This window comes from Citrus clementina, unplaced genomic scaffold (genome assembly GCF_000493195.1).
Source record: "Citrus clementina cultivar Clemenules unplaced genomic scaffold, Citrus_clementina_v1.0 scaffold_5, whole genome shotgun sequence".
Classification (NCBI taxonomy): Eukaryota; Viridiplantae; Streptophyta; class Magnoliopsida; order Sapindales; family Rutaceae; genus Citrus; species Citrus x clementina.
This window is the reverse complement of record NW_006262201.1, coordinates 23,485,303-23,506,659: the sequence shown is the minus strand read 5'-3', so window position 1 is coordinate 23,506,659 and position 21,357 is coordinate 23,485,303. Positions and strand designations below refer to the sequence as shown.

General features: G+C 37.3%; 1 protein-coding gene across 1 annotated transcript; it reads left to right on the top strand.

Annotated features, from left to right (window-relative positions):
• Positions 1 to 1,682: 1,682 nt before the first annotated feature.
• On the top strand, positions 1,683 to 11,544 carry LOC112098046. The gene is given in 7 exon segments (XM_024183653.1): positions 1,683 to 3,452; positions 3,455 to 4,494; positions 5,537 to 8,024; positions 9,579 to 9,807; positions 9,810 to 10,057; positions 10,543 to 11,375; positions 11,484 to 11,544. Coding segments are annotated over 7 exon segments (6,669 nt in total).
• Positions 11,545 to 21,357: the final 9,813 nt, after the last annotated feature.

The following is a 21,357-nucleotide window of genomic DNA, read 5'->3' as shown; positions in this document are numbered from 1 at the left end:
GTAGCTTTTAACTTTAACAAAAGCATATGGATTTTTATTTTTTGACTTGATTTGCCAAGATGACGATGAGTGGAATTCAATTCATTTTCTATTTTTGTATTTTTTTTTTCATTCTTTAAAACCAATAATTGTGTTTTGTTGTTGCAATTTAATACATCAATAACATTTATTGAAAAATTGGCTAAATTAAAATGTGTTAACATAATGTACAAAGTAAAATGCAACTTATAATTCATAAAATTTTAGATGCTGATCAGTCTAAATAGAAAGGATGTGTTTCACCTACTCTGTTTTGTACTAATAATCAACTACGCTTACCAAATAATAATCTTTCTGCAACTGTCTGGGGGTGACTTTATTCCCATCCCTTGATCTTTATTTATTTATTCTTTGCTTCACTTCTGAACTTAGCCAAGGAACTTGAACTTTGGCTTTTCAAATGGACTAGTTTTAGCTTTTAATCTCGGCCATGATCTTCATTGTGAAGATGACGAACTATTATTCTTTTATTCTTCACTTGTTGAAGTTACGAAATATATAACTTTCTCAAAATTTTAGCAAATCGTTATCCGTCAGCTTCAGAACCTCATTAAAAAGTCATCCTTTGCACTCGTTCTCAATCAAGAAACACATATGCTCCCTTTTGCTGTCAACTCACTTGAATTTCACTGGATGAAGAAACCCTTTTCTCTTGGCATCTGTTCTGTTGTAATCTCCAGTCTTTGTTAATTTGTTTCTCTCCATTCCCAATCTAGTTGTGGCATGTTGTTGTCTCTGTTTGGTTCCATATCTACCCTTTGTACTTCCACCGTGTGAAGATATATCTTTTTCTCCATCTCTTTTACCAGTCAATAGCGCGTGTTTGGTAACGGAAAAAGGAGGAAAAAAAGGAGAGTGGGGGCATTACTTTTATCTCATCCTTAACTTCCGAAAGTGGGAGAGAACAAGGGGGGAAAGAGGGGAGTGGGGAGTTAGCTAGGGGGGCTTTTTGGGCTCTCTTCCTCTCATGGAAAATTCTTTCTTTGACACTCTGCTTTACTTTCTGTAAATTACTCGAAAAGCCTTGGGTTTTAAGGCAATGTTTATTAAGCCACATGAGTGGTGGCACAAGTTTTTCCGAAAGGCCTAGAAACTAACTTGAGTGTCGGAGGGTTCACGCCGGAAAAACTTCCGGCGCCTCTAACCTTCTTCTATGATTTCAGGTATTCCTAGGTTAATCGCTAGTGGTTGCAGGACATCTTGACGATTGACCAATCGATTCTCTACCAAATAAATCTAATACTGGTGTAGAAATCTGACATTAAGTCGCTGATAGACTAGATCAGATTTGGGCATCAACAGCGCGGTTGTTGTCTCTAATATTGTTTGCATCTTTCTTCTGGTCAATACATAAGTTATTTTGACTGATTCACTTTTCCTCTATTATCTAAATCATTCCTTATATCAATTCAATCACTTTTGAACTAGAAACCTTTTCCTTGTTTCCATCTTCTCACCAGATTCACAACAGTTTTTAAGCTTTCTTTGATTTCTCCGCTTCCACAACCAGATACACTTGTCATCTTTGTTGTTTCATTTTCTTTTTTTCGTTTTTCTTTTTTTTTTTTTTTGCCTCTCTTTCTCTTTGTGTTTCGCTCGTCGTTTATTTTCATTTCGGAACTTTGAAAAAAAGAGGATCGAAGATGGTGGAAAGCATTGTTACTGTTCTGTTAGAAGTTGTGAAATGCTTCGCTCCTCCAACAGAACGCCAACTTTGTTATTTGCGTAACTATAAAGCCAACTTTGAGAATCTCAAGGCAGAAATAGACAAGCTCAAGGATGAAAGTAAGAGCATTCAGCACAGAGTTTCTGAGGCTGAAAGAAAAGGAGAAAAGATTGAAGAGAAGGTTGAGAACTGGCTGGTTAGTGCGAACAACACCATTGAGCAGGCAGCCAAATTCATTGAAGATGGGGAGACAACAAGTAAGCGATGTTTCAAGGGCTTGTGTCCTAATTTCAAGACCCGCTATCAGCTTAGCAAGAAAGCAGAAACAGAGGTGAAGGCCCTTGTTGAACTCAAAGAAGAAGCTAGGAGATTTGATGATAGAATTTTCTACCGTACCATTGCGGAGGAGGTATGGCTAAAGTCTAACAAAGGTTACGAGGCCTTTAAATCAAGACTTTCTACTCTGAAGTCTAGACAAGATGCATTGACTGATGTCAATGTCAGCATCGTTGGGGTATACGGCATGGGCGGCATTGGAAAGACAACACTGGTGAAGGAGTTTGCAACGCAAGCCAGTGAAGAGAAACTCTTTGATCAGGTGGTTTTTTCAGAGGTTTCCCAAACTCCAGACATAAAAAAGATTCAAGGGGAAATTGCAGAGAAACTAGGTCTGGAGTTGTCCGAGGAGGCTGAATCTAGAAGAGCTAGTAGACTTTATGAACGATTGAAGAAAGAGAAGATGATCCTTGTGATTCTGGATAACATCTGGAAATATCTTGATTTAGAGACTGTTGGAATTCCTTTTGACGATGATCATAGAGGATGCAAATTATTATTAACAGCAAGGGATCGTAATGTCTTGTTAAGTATGGGATCTGAAAATAACTTCTTGATTGGCATTCTAAATGAGCATGAAGCTTGGAGGTTGTTCAAGATAATGGCTGGTAATTTTGTTGAAAATCGTGAGTTAAAATCTACAGCAACAAATGTAGCCAAGGCATGTGGAGGTTTGCCTATTGCTCTAACCACAGTAGCAAAGGCACTGAGAAACAAAGAGCTGCCTGTGTGGAAGAACGCCTTGCAAGAACTCCAAACGCCTTCAGAGGCAAGCTTCGATGAAGGAGTACCAGTAGAGGCATACTCAACAATTGAGCTAAGTTACAAGTATTTAAGAGGTGAGCAACTAAAGAAAACTTTTTTACTGTGTAGTCTAATTACACCAACTTCAATTATGGACTTGTTCAAATATAGCATAGGCTTGGGTGCATTTGAAAGTGTCCATAAGATAGAAGATGCACATAACAAATTACATGCATGGGTCCATCAACTAAGAGACTCTTGTTTGTTGCTTGAGGATGGTGGCAGTAAATTCTTTTCCATGCATGATGTTGTTCGCGATGTTGCCATTTCAATAGCACGTCGTGACAAAATTGCATTTGCGGTGAGAAATGAGGATGTGTGGAACTGGCCAGATGCAGATGCACTAAAAAAATATTTTGCAATTTGTTTAAAAGATAGTATTATTAATGACATTCCTGAAGTGTTGGAATCTACACAACTTGAATTTTTATTCATGTCACCCAAGAACTCTTTTGTTGGGCCCAATGTTCCTGAGAACTTCTTCAAAAGGACGAAAAAGCTTCGGGTTTTGGATTTGACTAGAATGCGGTTATTGTCATTGCCATCTTCAATTGATCTTCTAGTAAATCTTCGGACACTTTGTCTTAATCAAAGCATTTGGGAGACATGGACACAGCCATTATTGGAAAGTTGGAAAATCTAGAAATCCTTGGCTTTGTGCGGTCTGATATTGTACAGTTACCTAAAGCACTAGGGCAACTGACTAAGCTAAGGCTGTTAGATTTAAGAGACTGTTTCCATCTAAAAGTTATTGCCCCAAATGTCTTATCGAGCTTAATCCGATTAGAAGAATTGTATATGGGTAATTGCTCCGTTGAATGGGAGGTTGAAAGAGCCAACAGTGAAAGAAGTAATGCTAGCCTTGATGAATTGATGCTTTTACCTTGGCCAACCACTCTAGAAATTGATGTTAAAAATGACAGTATTTTACCGGAAGGCTTTTTGGCCAGAAAGCTCGAAAGGTTCAAAATATCCATTGGAAATGAGTCATTCATGCCTCCCAAGAGTGTTACAAGAGAATGGTTTCAAAGCCGGCCGCACTTTTTGATCAACAGTAATCGTGAGAGTTTAAGAGAATTGAAGCTCAAGCTTGATTTTATGGACATTTTCTCCATGAAATTGCAGGGCATCAATAACGTTGAATACCTATGGTTGGACAAGCTGCAAGGTGTCAAGAATGTTCTTTTTGATTTGGACACAGAAGGTTTTTCACAATTGAAGCATCTCCATGTTCAAAATAATCCTAACTTCCTGTGTATCGTGGACTCAATGGAGATGGTAGCTTGTGAAGCCTTTCCTCTTTTGGAGTCACTTATCCTTCACAATTTGATCAACATGGAGAGGATATGTATTGATCAGCTCAAAGTAGAGTCTTTGAACGAACCCAAAATCATACAAGCATATAATTGTGATAAATTGAGTAATATCTTTTGGCTCTCTACTACAAAATGCCTTCCAAGACTTGAGAGAATTGCAGTTGTTGATTGCAGCAAGATGAAAGAGATTTTTGCAATTGGGGAAGAAGTTGATAATGCAATTGAGAAGATAGAGTTTGCTCAATTAAGATCTTTGAGTCTGGGGAATCTTCCAGAGGTTACAAATTTCTGCCGTGAAGTAAAGACTCCTTCAGCATCACCAAACAGACCATCGTCACACACAAGCTCGCCCGCGAATGGCATGAGGAAGCGGACATCACGCGAGCCTACCTCGACAATGCCGCGAGGAAAATGAAGAAATGGGCAGATACAAGGAGACGGCATGTTGAATACAAGGAATGAGATCAAGTCATGATCAAGCTCCTACCCCAACAATTCAAGACGTTGCGGAAAGTCCACAAGGGGTTAGTGAGGCGCTACGAGGGACCCTTCCGAGTTGTTCGACGTGTGGGCAACGTCTCATATCAACTCCAACTTCCGCCAAGACTCAAGATCCATCCGGTCTTCCATGTGAGCCTTCTCAAGCCATATCACGAAGACATGGGAGAACCAAGTCGCGGAGAATCGAGGCGCGTGCCAACTGCTTGTCACCGCATTCGACAAAGATGTGGACTACATCATTGCGGACCGCACGGTTTCGAGGAGGGGCGTGCCAGCACATAGCAAGTACTTGGTGAAGTGGAAAAACCTCCCCGAGAGCGAAGCCACTTGGGAACGTGAAGATGACTTATGGCAATTCGCTGAGCACATCCAGAATTTCAAGCACGAGAGCGCGACGAGGACGCCGCGAGCTTAGGTGGGGGAGGATGTTGCGGACCGCCCAATTCGCTAGCCCAATTGCCCACAATTTCGGGCTAGAGAGCCAACACAAGGCCAAGAGTGCTAGCTTGGCCCAATTCCGGAAAGTTCTAGGCAATTCTAGCACATGTGAGCTTGCAAATACTCTAGAATTCTCCTTACAATTCCAGCACATGTAAATAGCTAGGAAATGGTAGAATTCTCTAGAATCTCTAGAGCTTGGCAAGCCTCCCCTATAAATATGGGATGGCATTAGGCATTTGTATCCAACAAACACAACAACAAGCATTGTAATCTCTCTTTGTGCAATACAATTTCTCTTATTCGGCTCAATTGCTCTCTTCTCTAGTTCGAGAAGCTCTAGGCTTACTTAGCAACATTCGGCAAAGTTGTCTAAGTGCCGCACGGGTTAGCTGCGCAAAATACTCATCCCGTGACAAGTGGTATCGGAGCTAAGGTTTGCACGCACGCAAGTTAGCTCACGAAGCACAATGAAGGCAGTAAACTCACCCGCCAAGCCAATTGCGGGAATTGCACAAGGCGTGCACTTAACACTCGGTACGTGGAGCGGAAAGCTTGATTTCTCCATCATCCCCATGGATGACTTCAAGATAGTCCTCGGCATGGAATTTTTCGACCAAGTCCATGCCTTCCCACTGCCCGCTACAAACTCCCTAAGCATCCTCGACGGGAGCAAAGCATGCATGGTACCCACGGAGCGAGGCAAGTCCGAGGAGAAGACACTCTCCGCCATGCAATTCAAAAGGGCTTTCAAGAAGGACCCAAGCTTCTTGGTCTCCATCCGGGAACTAAACAAGGAAGGAAAGAGCAGAACGTCGCCAAGCCAAGTCCCTTCGCGAATTCAAGCCGTTCTCAATGAATACAAGGACGTGATGCCTCTGGAACTTCCGAAGAAGCTCCCACCTCGGCGAGAGGTAGATCATGCGATCGAGCTGGAACAAGGCGCGAAGCCACCAGCCTTGGCGCCCTACCGCATGGCGCCACCCGAATTAGAGGAGTTGCGGAGACAACTCAAAGACTTGCTGGACGCAGGCTACATTCACCCCTCAAAGGCCCTATTCGGTGCACCGGTCCTCTTCCAAAAGAAAAAGGATGGATCGCTGCGGATGTGCATCGACTATAGATCGCTCAACAAGATCACCATCAAGAACAAGTATCTGATTCCCTTGATCGCGGACTTGTTCGACCAACTTGGCAAAGTGCGGTACTTCACCAAACTTGACTTGCGCTCCGGGTACTATCAAGTGCGCATCGCCAAGGGAGACGAACCGAAGACAGCGTGCACTACAAGGTATGGGTCTTTCGAATTCCTTGTGATGCCTTTTGGCCTTACTAATGCACCTGTTACATTTTGCACGCTCATGAACAAGATACTCCAACCATTCCTCGACCGCTTCGTGGTCGTGTACTTGGACGACATAGTGGTGTATAGCACCACACTCGAGGATTATGCCCAACACTTACGACAAGTCCTCCAAGTACTCCGAGACAACGAGCTCTTCCTCAAGTTGGAGAAGTGCTCGTTTGCCCAACAAGAAGTGGAGTTCCTTAGCCACAAGGTTGCGGGCGGAAAGATCATGATGGAGAATGCCAAAGTAAAGGCCATCCTCGAATGGGAACCTCCCTCGAAAGTACCCGAGCTTCGCTCATTCCTTGGGTTGGTGAACTGCTACCGCCGCTTCATCGAGGGCTACTCAGCCAAGGCAGCACCCTTGACGGATATGCTCAAGAAAAACAGAACGTGGCATTGGTCCGAAGAGTGCCAACGCGCATTCGAGCAGTTGAAGAAGGCAATTTCGGAGGAACCCGTCCACGCTCTTCTGGACCACACTAAACCCTTCGAAGTTCAAACGGATGCCTCGGATTTCGCCATAGGTGGAGTCCTTATGCAAGAAGGCCATCCCATAGCGTTCGAGAGTCGAAAGCTAAACGATACGGAACGCCGCTACACGGTGCAAGAGAAGGAGATGACCGCAATCATACATTGCTTGCGGGTGTGGCGACATTACTTGCTAGGCTCTCACTTCATGACTATGATGGACAACGTAGCGACGAGCTACTTTCAAACACAAAAAAAGTTGAGCCCGAAGCAAGCACGGTGGCAAGATTTCCTTACGGAATTCGACTATTGGCTCGAGTACAAACCGAGGAAAGCCAATGTCGTTGCAGACGCTCTAAGCCGTAAGGCCGAATTGGCAACAATTAGCATGAGCCAACCAAAGTCCGACCTTGTCTCACGCATCAAGGAAGGCCTCCAACAAGATCCGCTAGCAAAGGATTTGCTGGAGAAGGTGCTCGAAGGCAAGACAAGGCGATTTTGGCAAGAGGAAGGCATCCTCCACACCAAGGGAGATCGGCTGTTCGTGCCAAGGTGGGGAAACTTACGGAAGGAGGTAATCAAGGAGTGCCACGACTCTAAGTGGGCTGGTCACCCAGGAATCGAGCGCACCACCGCACTAGTTCAAGCCTCGTATTTTTGGCCGTACATGAGGGACGACATCGAAGCAGATGTGCGAACTTGTCTTGTGTGCCAACAAGACAAGGTGGATCATCAACTTCCAGCGGGATTATTGGAGCCGCTACCACTAGCAACAAGGCCATGGGAAAATGTCTCCATGGACTTCATTACTTCGCTGCCCAAATCCGAAGGTTGCGGAAGCATCATGGTCGTTGTCGACCGATACAGCAAGTACGCCACATTCATTGCCGCACCAATCGATTGTAAAGCGGATGAGGCAGCCTGCCTATTCATCAAGCACATTGTGAAGCTTTGGGGAGTTCCAAGGAGCATTGTGAGACCCTCGGTTCACTGGGCGTTTTTGGACGGAGCTCTTCAAGATGTTGGGGACCGATCTCAAGTTCTCGACAAGCTTCCACCCACAAACGGATGGGCAGACCGAGTGCATCAATGGCCTCCTCGAAATGTACTTGAGGCATTATGTGAGCGCTCATCAGTGGGATTGGGCGAAGCTACTCGACATCGTCCAATTTTCTTATAACTTGCAGCGAAGTGAGGCTACGGGCAAGAGTCCGTTCGAGATCATCATGGGATTCCAGCCCATGACCCCCAACGCCATAGCCTCGACTTACGGCGGGAAAAGCCCCGCGGCACACAAGTTCGCCCGCGAATGGCATGAGGAAGCGGACATCACGCGAGCCTACCTCGACAAAGCCGCGAGGAAAATGAAGAAATGGGCGGATACAAGGAGACGGCATGTTGAGTACAATGAATGAGATCAAGTCATGATCAAGCTCCTACCCCAACAATTCAAGACATTGCGGAAAGTCCACAAGGGGTTAGTGAGGCGCTATGAGGGACCCTTCCGAGTTGTTCGACGTGTGGGCAACGTCTCATATCAACTCCAACTTCCGCCAAGACTCAAGATCCATCCGGTCTTCCATGTGAGCCTTCTCAAGCCATATCACGAAGACATGGGAGAACCAAGTCGCGGAGAATCGAGGCGCGTGCCAACTGCTTGTCACCGCATTCGACAAAGATGTGGACTACATCATTGCGGACCGCACGGTTTCGAGGAGGGGCGTGCCAGCACATAGCAAGTACTTGGTGAAGTGGAAAAACCTCCCCGAGAGCGAAGCCACTTGGGAACGTGAAGATGACTTATGGCAATTCGCTGAGCACATCTAGAATTTCAAGCACGAGAGCGCGACGAGGACGCCGCGAGCTTAGGTGGGGGAGGATGTTGCGGACCGCCCAATTCGCTAGCCCAATTGCCAACAATTTCGGGCTAGAGAGCCAACACAAGGCCAAGAGTGCTAGCTTGGCCCAATTCCGGAAAGTTCTTGGCAATTCTAGCACATGTGAGCTTGCAAATACTCTAGAATTCTCCTTACAATTCCAGCACATGTAAATAGCTAGGAAATGGTAGAATTCTCTAGAATCTCTAGAGCCTCTAGCTTGGCAAGCCTCCCCTATAAATATGGGATGGCATTAGGCATTTGTATCCAACAAACACAACAACAAGCATTGTAATCTCTCTTTGTGCAATACAATGTCTCTTATTCGGCTCAATTGCTCTCTTCTCTAGTTCGAGAAGCTCTAGGCTTACTTAGCAACATTCGGCAAAGTTGTCTAAGTACCGCACGGGTTAGCTGCGCAAAATACTCATCCCGTGATAGTAGGCTAACATTTTCTTCATATATATATATATATATATAACAGATTTTATTCTATCATGCGTTCTCTTTTGACGTCATACGTGGAAAATAATTAAATCATTTAAGAATTGAAAGAAAATGGAAAAAAGGATAAAAAGAATCTCACACGCTCACTAATTGAGCTCTTAACAACACGCTCACTAATTGAGCTCTTAACAAGTAGTATGAATTAGAATGCATCAAACTCAGCTGTCAGTTGGAAATTGATTCTGACTTTCAACAATTTGTAATCAAAGAAGAAAATTTCAACAAGTGCTTCCTATATGGATATTGGATCTAACGAGAAATTCTTATTTTTTTAGGTTGCGTTGCCTAACTTGGTGGCTTTGGAGATATCTGCAATTAATGTCGACAAGATTTGGCATTACAATCAAATTCTGGCGGCCGTGTTTCCTCACTTTCAAAGTTTAACACGATTAGTTGTGTGGTACTGTGACAAACTGAAATACATATTTTCAGCGTCTATGATCGGAAACCTCAAGCAGCTCCAGCACTTAGATATATGAGACTGTAAGGATTTACAGGAGATCGTTTTGAAAACAGAGCAGATGAAGTGATCCCTTATTTTGTCTTTCCACAACCCACCGTTCTGATACTCCAAGGTCTACCAAAACTTAGATGTTTATACCCAGGAATGCATACTTCGGAATGGCCAGCACTAGAAAATTTTGCAGTGTGTCGTTGTGACAAATTAAAAATATTTGCTGAAGATTTATCGCAGAATAAAGAGAATAATCAACTTGATATTCCTGCACAACAGCCCTTATTGCCGTTCGAAAAGGTATGAAGTCATTTTCTAGATATTTTTTTCAATAGCTCATTGACGACTTTTGACTTTGAAAAATGTAACAAAACACTGATAAATTAATACTTAATAAATTAAAAATTTTTATTACATAATAATCTTTGCTAGTCTTGACTAAGGGATCAATGTGGGAGATTAATAATTATATGAACTTTTTTAGGTAAAGAATCCTTAGTTTTTCTTTATACAAGGACTTACAATATAAATTAATAATTTATTGTTGTGAAATAAAATATTTTCATGCAAATATAAATCAACCATTTTTCCCTAATTTCTTTTTTACCTCTAAAATTAACATATAAAAAATCATATAATGAATTTTATCACTAATTCAATTTTTTTTGGGGGTAAAATTAATATAAAACAGATACAATAAAGTCACTGCTTGTAATTGGATTACTCAAAATCATTTGAGAGAACATCAATTGACCTCATTAGTTATTATGATTTATGATGATCAGATCTTACCCAACTTGAAGGACCTATCATTGAATGGAAAAGACGTGAAGATGATTTTGCAGGCCGATTTCCCACAACACCTTTTTGGCAGTCTTAAACAACTAGAGATTGCCGAAGATAACTCAGCTTGTTTTCCAATCTGGAATGTACTTGAGAGATTTCACAATCTTGAAATACTCTCACTGTTTCAATTTTCATTCCACGAAGAGGTATTTTCGGAGGAAGGAAGCTTAGAGAAACATGCGGGGAAGTTGGCAATGATAAAAACATTAGAGCTGCGCTGGCACTATCATCTGAAGCAGCTGTGCAAACAAGACTCCAAACTTGGCCCCACTTTTCAGTATCTTGAAATTCTAAAAGCATATCGTTGTCAAAGTCTGTTAATTCTATTGCCATCATCATCGGTATCTTTTCAGAACCTAACAGCTCTGGTGGCTTTCGGTTGCAAGAAATTGTTACACATGGTAACATCCTCCACAGCAAAAACTCTGGTGCGACTCGTAGCAATAGAAATATATGGATGCAGAGCAATGACAGAGGTGGTAATAAATGACAAAGATGGAGTTGAAAAAGAAGAGATTGTTTTCCGCAAATTGAAGACGTTGGAACTGCGTGATTTAGATAGCCTCACAAGTTTCTGCTCTGCCAATTACACCTTCCAATTCCCATCTTTGCAAGAGTTGTGGGTGATTGGTTGTCCCAAGATGAAGATTTTCACTACAGGAGAAGCAATCACGCCTCCAAGAGTAAATGTCTGGTATGGAGAGACAGCGGATCAACGGCGCTGGGCTAATAATTATCTAAACACAACCATACAACATTACATGCTGAGAAGGTACGTATATACATATTACTCTTATCTCCCATGATAAATTTTTACAAAATTTGCTTTCTTAAATACAATATTGATAAGATATTTGATGAATAAGAATTTTACTTTCAGCTGTTGGCGGTGTCGTCGGCTGTTGGCGGTGTCGTCGTCATACTCTACGCAGTACGACTAATTTCATAGGCTTCTTGTGACTTGGAGTTGCGAATTTTTAGAAGAAAGTCTCAACTGGTAATTAATTTTTGTTTCATTTATTTTTTTTTTATTAGATTGTTTCATTTATTTAATCCCATGTCTTGTTTCGCAATTTCATCTGAATTATTTAGAATGGGTCCCTCGGTTTACTGTTAAATTTGCAATGCAATTTTAATGATCCTTTCAGACTTTTATGGACAGATTTTGCAAAATTGAATGTCTTTTAGTCTAGTTTAATTTGAGTTTTTCATTTTTTTTTGAGAGCTCCCCTTGTTTTCTAAAATTTTATAATTCCTTGCATACTTTGTATGATAAAGTTTCATTAAAAGCCTTCATATTTTATAATTCCTTGAAAACGTGCATACTTTTTCCTTTTTTTCTTTGCCAATTATTTATTGTTATCATTGCTGTTCTTTTATTTTAGTTTGTGCTCTGTTTGCTCATTGGGTTTGCTTTTCGGAAAGTTAGAAGGCAAGGAAAGTACTTAGAAAATGTTCTTCCCTATGAACACATAATTAACAGCTGAATATCATTCATTGGATTAAAAAAAAATTAAAATAAAAAGAAAGTAATCAGCCCATTATTCCTAGAACAAATCCTTAAACCATCAAACGTTAGCTATGAACAAGTATATTGGTCTATAGCATATTCATAATATTTTCTCTGCTGTTCCTGTTAAAATTTCTCTACTCTATGATTGCAAAATGTCTGGATACTGATGAAGATTTAAGTCACTCTTCTTCTGTGAATAAGGTCGTTTTTCTTTTTTCATCTATTCAAAGTTTCCATTCTGATGGGTTCCCATTTTCATCTTCGTGATCTTCTTGTGATAGTGTGAGTTACAACCTGTCTGTTTCCTTTGTTTGATCATCGCAAGTTCAAAGACATTTTATTCTAGCTAAGCTCTGTGTATGTATTATAACATTTTTATTCTCAATATATATGACTCAATGAGAGGTCTTTTATTATATATATGTCGTGAATTTCTATTGTATTTTGACATTTGATGGTGTATCATTGTCTCATTGCAAGGTCTTTTAATCACTCTGATTCTCATTTGAGGAGGTTGGTCTCGTCTATGTGTATGTATTTATATCCACAAGAAATTTGATAAATGGTCTTGTCATTTCTCATCAAAACATCTGGTGCTTCATGGAGGGCTACCAGGCATCAGGGCCAGATTTTTAAACTCAAAGTTCTTCGTGTCATTTTTTAACAATAATAAGGAAAGCCCAAGAGAAAATCTAGAAGTCCTAATAGGACCGCTTCTGCATATATTGTTCATTTTCTTAATTACCTTCATTATTATTTTCATTTTCAATCGATCAAACTTCAGTTTCTTAGCATTAATCTAATTATGTACTTCATCTTGAAATCCTTAATTTACTCATCAAAATGTGAACGCTAGTGTATCAGTTTTACACTATAAGAAATAGTTGTATTACCGACCAGACATTTCCACAATATAATATTCAAAATAAGTACTTTTTACAAAGGTATTGTCATTGACGAGCCGTTGGATAAATATGAAAAGTATAAAGAAAAATCAAACGCCAAGAAAAATCGTTTGTCGGAAATGGAATGTCGAGCCCAAAATTACTCTAAACTTGGTAAAGTTAGATTTTGGCCCAATTTGTTTGAAAGTTTTATACATAAAGCACTTTTTTTTTTAATGTAATTTGTGCAATCTGAAGGGAGGTATTGTAAAATTAACATAAATAAATGTAATATGCCAATACTGTTTAAAACAAAAAAGATATCATGAAATTGAAAAAAAAAAAAAATAATAATAATAACAACATTAAAAGAAAAAGGAAATTACGGAGAAGAAGAATCGCTTCTTGATCTCAACTCTCAATTTCAATGCAATCTATGAATCTCACTTCTCAATGGGGCGAAGAAGGATCTGTCTCCATTCTTCATTCGCATTTACTCAGTGGTAATTAATTCTTCACTCTCACTCGTCTTATTTCCTGCAGATTTCTTCATTTTCCTTCACTGTTCATTTTTAAGGTTCCATTGTATTTCCATTGAGTTTGCAACCGTTCAATTGCTCGATCCTTATTAGTTTTTGGACTTCAATGACCATAGAAGAAAATTATCACAAACTCTTCCTTATTTTGTCTTTGTTTTTTTATTTGTTTATGCATGTTTCCTTTGCTGATTTATTTACTTATTTCTTTCTCTGATGTCCCAATTTATCCTATGATATTTCAATTGATGTATTACGTTCATGTTATGTTTATGGATGCTTGCTCTACTGTCCTAATTTACAATTAAATTTTACTCCGTCCTTAGCTATCGATTCACAGTGGTGTTTCATTAATATGTACTTGTCTTATTTTATATTTCATTAACTATTATTTCAACAATTGCCGCAGGTGTCAAATAATGAATTTGTATGAGCTTCAGTCCAAGGTAATTATCTTTTTCATTTCATGTTATTTGATCTCTAGGTTTATTTTATCGTTTCATCTAAATTATTTGGAATGCATCAGCTGGTTTATTCTTAATTTTGGAACGAATTTGATGCAGCGGATGGTTGCGTAGGATGAGTGGAGTATCTCTCTAGGTTGCGTAGGATGAGTGGAGTATCTCTCTAGGGTAACAACTTGAGCTATAAGTATCTATTTAGGGTGTATAATATACATTTCGAAGTTCGCGACGAGGGGAAACTAATCTAATACTGTAGCGCCGCATTAGTCTCGTGGTTCGATTGAAAATTATATTTATTTCATATTATTTTACAAGTTTAAGATCTATTTTCCTATTGTTTTTAGGATTTTTATCTTTTTTTTTTCTAGATATAGAATTTGAGTAACATTTATCTTATTTCAATTAGGAGAATGTTATTATGTAGTAATATGTTAGGTTTAGTTATTTTGGTAAATTTGTTATATTTAAGTTTAGTTTAAAAGAAGTCCAAAACCTTAATTTTGTTATTCAGACTTTCATTAATAAAATATAAAACTTTCTAAAAGAGAAAATGTTCGTCTGGTACCTATATTTTAACTTCAATGCTCGTTTAGTTATTATATTTTAAAAAATACCTCAATATACCTTGATATTAAATACGTTACATTTTTCCTTAAATTTTATTTACTTTTACAATAATATCTTGGCAATAATATTCTTAAATTAATTTCATTTATTTATAAAAAATTTAATTGGAAAATTAATCAATAAATATCAATATGAAATAACCAGTATTTTTTTGTACTTTTACAACAATCTTGCCAATAATTCTTTATAAATAAATCAATAGCAGCCATCTTAAAGTAATGTTTAATATTCTTAAAGCAATCTTACTAATAAATGCATAAAAAAATTAATTTACGAAATTAGTCCTAAAACTAAAATAATAACATAAAAGTTTTTATTAATATTTATTTTGTTTAAGGCTGGCTAGATGAATTACCATTCGTTTCTTTTCATTGATATTCCCAAAAATATTATTCCAACACAGTAGGGGTGTCTTGAGGTTGAGGCACTTTTTAAAATATAAGAACTAAATGCGCTCTTAAGTCAAAATATAGAGACTAAATGAATATTTATTCCTTTTAAAAAGCTTGTGTTTCTCTATCTTTTCAATCTCAATGTTTTTGTTTCCGTTTCATCATAAGTTCTAATGTTTGGTTCTCATCTTTATGTTCAAATTTTACATCATTGAAGGTCTTTTGATCTGAGTTAAGATCATCAAATTATACTTGCATTGGTCAGGTTATACGAAAATTGTACAAAATAATATTCTTATATAACTGTTGTCCTCTGTTATTACGGAATCCCCAAGTTCTGAAGAAGGTCGAAATCAGGTCTCTCTACTGTGAAGCCCCTGGAATAAGAGCTACAAATGTGTTACCGTTGAAAGCATGGCAGAAAACTTAGTACTTAATTCAGACTCTTTGTGGCTTCAATATTTTACTTAACATGAAAAATTCTTTCTAGCTTGCATCATTGTAAAGATAAATTGTCGTAGTTCTGACAATGAACAAGTATAAATGTCGACAGAGAAAAGTACTGAACAATTAATGTTAACAGCAATCGATTGGTGTGAGCGCCAACCACCATTTTCATATTTAAGCCTTTAGAACAGCAAAACAAAATACGGCAAGTGGCAAACCACATCAAATAATCAAATTGTTGATAGATTTTGAAAGCTTTAATTTGCTCGACATATATTTGAATATTTCAACAGATGCATCTTTTCTCTACTCACGGGGCACGTTGAGTTAGAAATGGTTTGAATGTCAATATTACTCCTAGTGCCTCGACCAAATTCAAAATGAAAAAAATCATCTGGTTACCTGCACTTTAGTTTAAGCAGCTAACTAAGCTAATTAGCACAAAGTAATTCACCAACTCGTGAGAAATTTCATTAGTAGATCATCATACCTGGGAGGAAACCAGCATCTTGATGCTTTTGTGATCAAGAAAATCTGCCAGAACCCCAATTAATGAAAAAAAAAATTATAACTTCATTTACATATAGTTTTACAAAATCAACAGGACACTCACAGAGCACCTCCTACAGCTGGACCGGCAGTTTTGGTAAGCGACACTACAGTCATAGCAAGTCCATTAGCAGCTCCTCTTTGATGCTGTTCCTTTTGTTGTGGCATAAACCAACAAATTAAATTTAAACTTTGACACATACAAAATTTGAAAAAGCTGAAAGCATGTAAATGTACTAAACAAACAAAAGAAAAAAAATATTTACCACTGCTCTGTTTTGCAGAAGGAATAACCTAGTTATTATAGACACCTGATGTTATAATTCAGGAAGAGTAAAATAGAATTACAACATTTCTAATAAAAAAAGACACAAAATAATTTTATACATACTTGCTGATGGATAATATAACCTAAGTATATGGATCAATGATTAGGATATCCACTTACAGCTAAAACATTCTTCATCACAGAAGCACAGTTTATCAAAAAGGGCATTGCTATGTAAGTGTAACTTGTCAAAAGCGGTATCGATAAAACCTGTACATACATAGAAAATTATGGGACCAAAACCATGAAGAAAAGTATTTTATAAACAAATATGTTTGAAACAAACTATCAAATGGTCTAAATGCCACATGGTGTGTTCAAAATTATTGTTCTGTTTTAGTGACAAAACACTCATCCCATGACATTGAGCTATCAATTCTCATGGCTTCGTCACGCTTGAAAGGTTTGGTAGTTGTTCTGTTTTATCTTCAGTTTCATTTGTGATCACAGAAACGTTAGGACTTGCGTGCATGAAAGCACATTAAATCACAGAAATTTTGTGAGAAATGCCTGCAAGTGAAATTTTATCAGCAGTCTTGTAATTTTCTATTTTTGTTGTTGTCGTCATTTTTTTACTACTAGTACTGTTTGAAATTCTAAATTTATTTTATTTTGGTGAATGAAAAAGAAAGTCTCTCTCGAAGGTAATTGACAGAGGAGCAATCTTCTTACTCTTTAACTAAATATCAGAAATACAAGTTAATTTGTTAATTGCCATCATTTTTAATTTTTGCACTGTTTGTTCTGTTTACCCATTTATTTCATTTGGTTTGCTTCACATCTATATTTCCTAACTTAGGAGGGCAAGGATTTTGTACTTGAGAACAAATAGCAGTTACTCAAAATGTGGCAACCACACCAAATAATCAATTTGTTGAGAAATTTTGAAAGCTTTGCTTGATAAAATTTGAAAGTTCTGAAGAAGATTCAGGTCACTCGCGTGCAGCCTCTGGAATAAGAGCTGTGTTACTGTTTAAAAGTTTTCATGCTGTGGGGCTTCCATCTTCATTATTCTACGAATGCTTTACTTCACTACATTGACAGCGTTGAAAGTGTAACTAAAACCCTTGCTTTCACAAGCAAGCATCGATTAATGAAAAAGAAAGTCTCTCTCGAAGGTAATTGACAGAGGAGCAATCTTCTTACTCTTTAACTAAATATCAGAAATACAAGGTTAAGGCTGCCAGGGTTGCGAAGGAGAAGGATCGTTCCCGGATTTTGCCTGCTTCAAGTTGTTGGGCTTGGTGAACCAAGTTGTGTACACGAATTGCTTATGAGGGCCCACATGGTTGCAGACAAGCCTGAGCTTTTGTCTCTCCCTCATGTCTCACATTTTATGATGAATCAAATTGAACTCCCAACACGGTAGTTCATAAAATATGCTTTTCTTCTTCCAAGTAATCTTGTCATTTCTCTCATTTTATTCATTCTCCACTTTTCAAGTCTTCAATCTTAAACTCAGTAAGGATATTATTCAACTGCTTTTTCACTTCAGCTCCAGACATCCGAGAAGGTGCTTGTCCCCACTCTCTCGATTTATCAAAAGGCACTATATTTTCGAAACCTATGATTCGTCGGTAAAAATCGACGTTACCGACGTGATAATTATTAGTAAAATTATTGTAAAAATATTAGACATTACTTTAAGTAGGCTAATATTAATTTATTTATAAAAAATTATTAGTAAGATTGTTTAACAGATACAAAAAATATTAGTTCTTTCACACTTATATTTATTGGTTAATTTGCTAATTAATTTTTTTATAAATAAATTAATTAATGTCAAGAATATTGTTGCAATATTATTATTGTAAAAGAAAAGAAACAAACAATGATAAGAATGTAACATATTGAACAATAAGAGTGTTTTTACGCACTTTTTAAAATTTGGAGATTAAACGGACACTTATATCAAAATTTAGGGATTAAACGAGTATTTACCCAATCAATTACACTCATAATTTATAATGTTGATATTTGAGATTAATTACACTCATAAGAGGCCAACTATAATGAAAGGGCACTGCTATACCAACAAATTTTAGTAACATTGTAAAAATGGCAATAAGATAGCCTGGAACAGCTAATAGGTACAAAGAAAATTAGCAATAATCAATTGGCGAGAGCATCATCATCATCATCATCATCATAAGTTTATGGCTACCCCAAAAACTGATGTGGAACCCCAAAGAAATAACTTGGTTGAAGCATTCCGAAAACTTAATTGGCTTGAAAATTAAAAGGATCTTTCTCTAGTTGCGGCGTTGAACTAAAAACGGCTTGAATGTTATCAATACTCCAATTGCCTAACCACGTTTAAAATGAAGAAAACCACTGGGAACCTGAACTCAAACTACTGGCATAAAATAATAGCATTGGTAGGACCTAGCTGGCATTACAATTGAAAAACTACTGGAATAAAATAATTTTTGGCGAGTGGAAGAGTATTTATGCTTTCAGTAAAAACTAATGAATAAATAAATATTGGATCGACAACTATAAATATCTTGAACAAAAAGAATAGAACACAGAAGAAAAGCAAGAGCACCATCTGCATAAAGAACCAAGAATAACAACTGAATCTCTCTACTTTTATTAATTAATAACAACCAAATTTAGATAGAAAAAAAAAACAATAAGTTTTCTGCATCATAAAAAGTAGACCCGAATGAGGCAATTCATCAAGCACTAAACCTGCATTCGAAACACAAACGAATAACACTTAAGAGAAAGCGGATTTCAAATCAAAAAGTAAATACATAAAATCAACATTTAATTCGCCAGTACACCTAAATTACTCTAGAAATTCAAATTTATTGCTAATTAAACACTATAAAATATAAAAAAAAAAAAAATCTAAAAACAAAAATATGTCGACAATCAAATCAAAATCAATACCTCTAATTCGATTCCAAGAGTCTCAGGCACGGGTCGCACGATAGAGTGAACGAGCTTGCTAATTGTTCTGCCTCTATTTACAAGCTTAACTATTCTTTTGCTCAAGTCAATGTGACCTTTTAGCTTGTCACACAGACCATGACGGCTCGACGCGGCTGACTTTGATGATGCTAAGAATACGACTCTATAAGATCTCCAAGAAAATGATAAATCCTTTTGAAGTTGTTGTGCTTGAGAAGGCGAGCATTTAGGGTTTAGACTTTGATGAAGTCGAAAGAAAAAACTACAAAAATTGAGAAAGAGAGAGTGTGTTTTGACCTAGAGCTTCGATCTTCAACTCAACTGTTTTGCTTCTGGTTCGATCTATCATTATTCATTAAGAGGCTAGAGAGGTTGAGCTGCTTGATCTGTTTCTGCTTTTGGTTTTGGCCTTTGTTTTATTTTGGTATTTTGTTTTGTTGAGATACTGTGTCAGGAAAGAGAGGGAAACGATTTTGTGAAGAAAGAGAAGATGAAGACTTAATAATTTATCTAAATTTTATGTCCAAAACGACATCGTTAAGAATAAATGAAATAATAAATTTCAAAATAAAATAAAATATAAAATCTTCGCATGAGTGAAGGTTTATGATCCTATAATATCAATAACTGTTGATGCTGGTACGTTAAAAATGTTAAAAACTACGTAAGTCATCAAATACTGATATTTTTTTATTTAATATTAAACATAATATCAGCGAATTGAGAAATTTTATAATTCATTAGTAGTAATATAATCGATTGATGTATGCATGACATGTATAATTAAATTTAATGTAACCATTATTTTACATAATGATCTTTCACAATAAATACATAAATATCACAGTATCATTTACTTGTTATATAACTGTTATAATACTTCTAATGCATTATAGAATTTCTCCAAAAAATGTCATTTTTCTTCTACCAATAATGTATACTTAATATTAATATTTTCGTTCAATCATACAAGGTTGGTAACTTTAATTGCAGTAACTGATTCAAATTCAGTAGATGTTTCCATTAGATATGTTTTTTTACTGCATTGCATAAATCGATGAAGACCCGTGTTGGGCTTACATATTGCTTCCATTGGGCTGGACTATATCTGAACAGCGGCCTACACAAGTATACAACATAAATCAAACCCGGCTCCCGCCTGTTTTTAGACATGTTTGCACTATATTTATTTGATGATGATGATGATAATAATAAGATCTCCCTAAGTTACATGCATGTAACTTACAACCATCTCACATTAATAGTGAGTGGACCAACATTATTCACTATTTATGTGAGAGGGTTATAAGTCACATGCATGTAACTTAGCATTAGCCTAATAATAATAGTTTAAAAACATATGTTTATATTTTTCAAATATTGTATTGGTCAGCATATCTTTGCTCGCTCCTCAACTAAACTTTTCTTATAATTGTTCGTTTGCATGCGGTCGTTAAACTCATTTCATAGCAAATTTAGTACCACTTCAGTCTTCCTCTTTCGAGCTACGTAGTGGTACAAGAATCTCCCGTAACAATTTTTAGTTTAGTATAGATCTACCATCAAAGTTTTAAAATAGACATAAATAGTTTATTCTTCCCCAAGAATGCCTGAGAATAGGCTTGGTCTTTTAGATTTTCTATTAAATGAAAGTGTTGACCAATTTGACCAAATAAAATTATAATTTCATCCTTTAATTATAACGAATAATTAATGTAAAATGATAAATGTCCATAAACTTTATTTTAATTTTCTTTTCTTACCCTTTGCTCTCTCTCTCCCCTTTCTAACAAATGCTGTCCGGTTAAAAAATTTCGAAAGACTTCATTTTTAATTTTTAATATTTTCACAGTCAATCTTTTTTTTTTCCTGGTCTAGTGAATCGGTTGGTTCGAAAGAGAGTGCTTTCGACACACGAACCATTTAAAGAAGCTTTAGACTACTAGGATTAGGCATTACTTGAACATTGGGTCGTTATAACTTGAAGGTACGTGATTCAGAAATGTATAATGGAGGTTTTCTAAGGTTGATAATTCAGTACTGTATTTATTTATTAACTCTTTAGCAACAACAAAGGCATCTTTTTTTTTTTTTT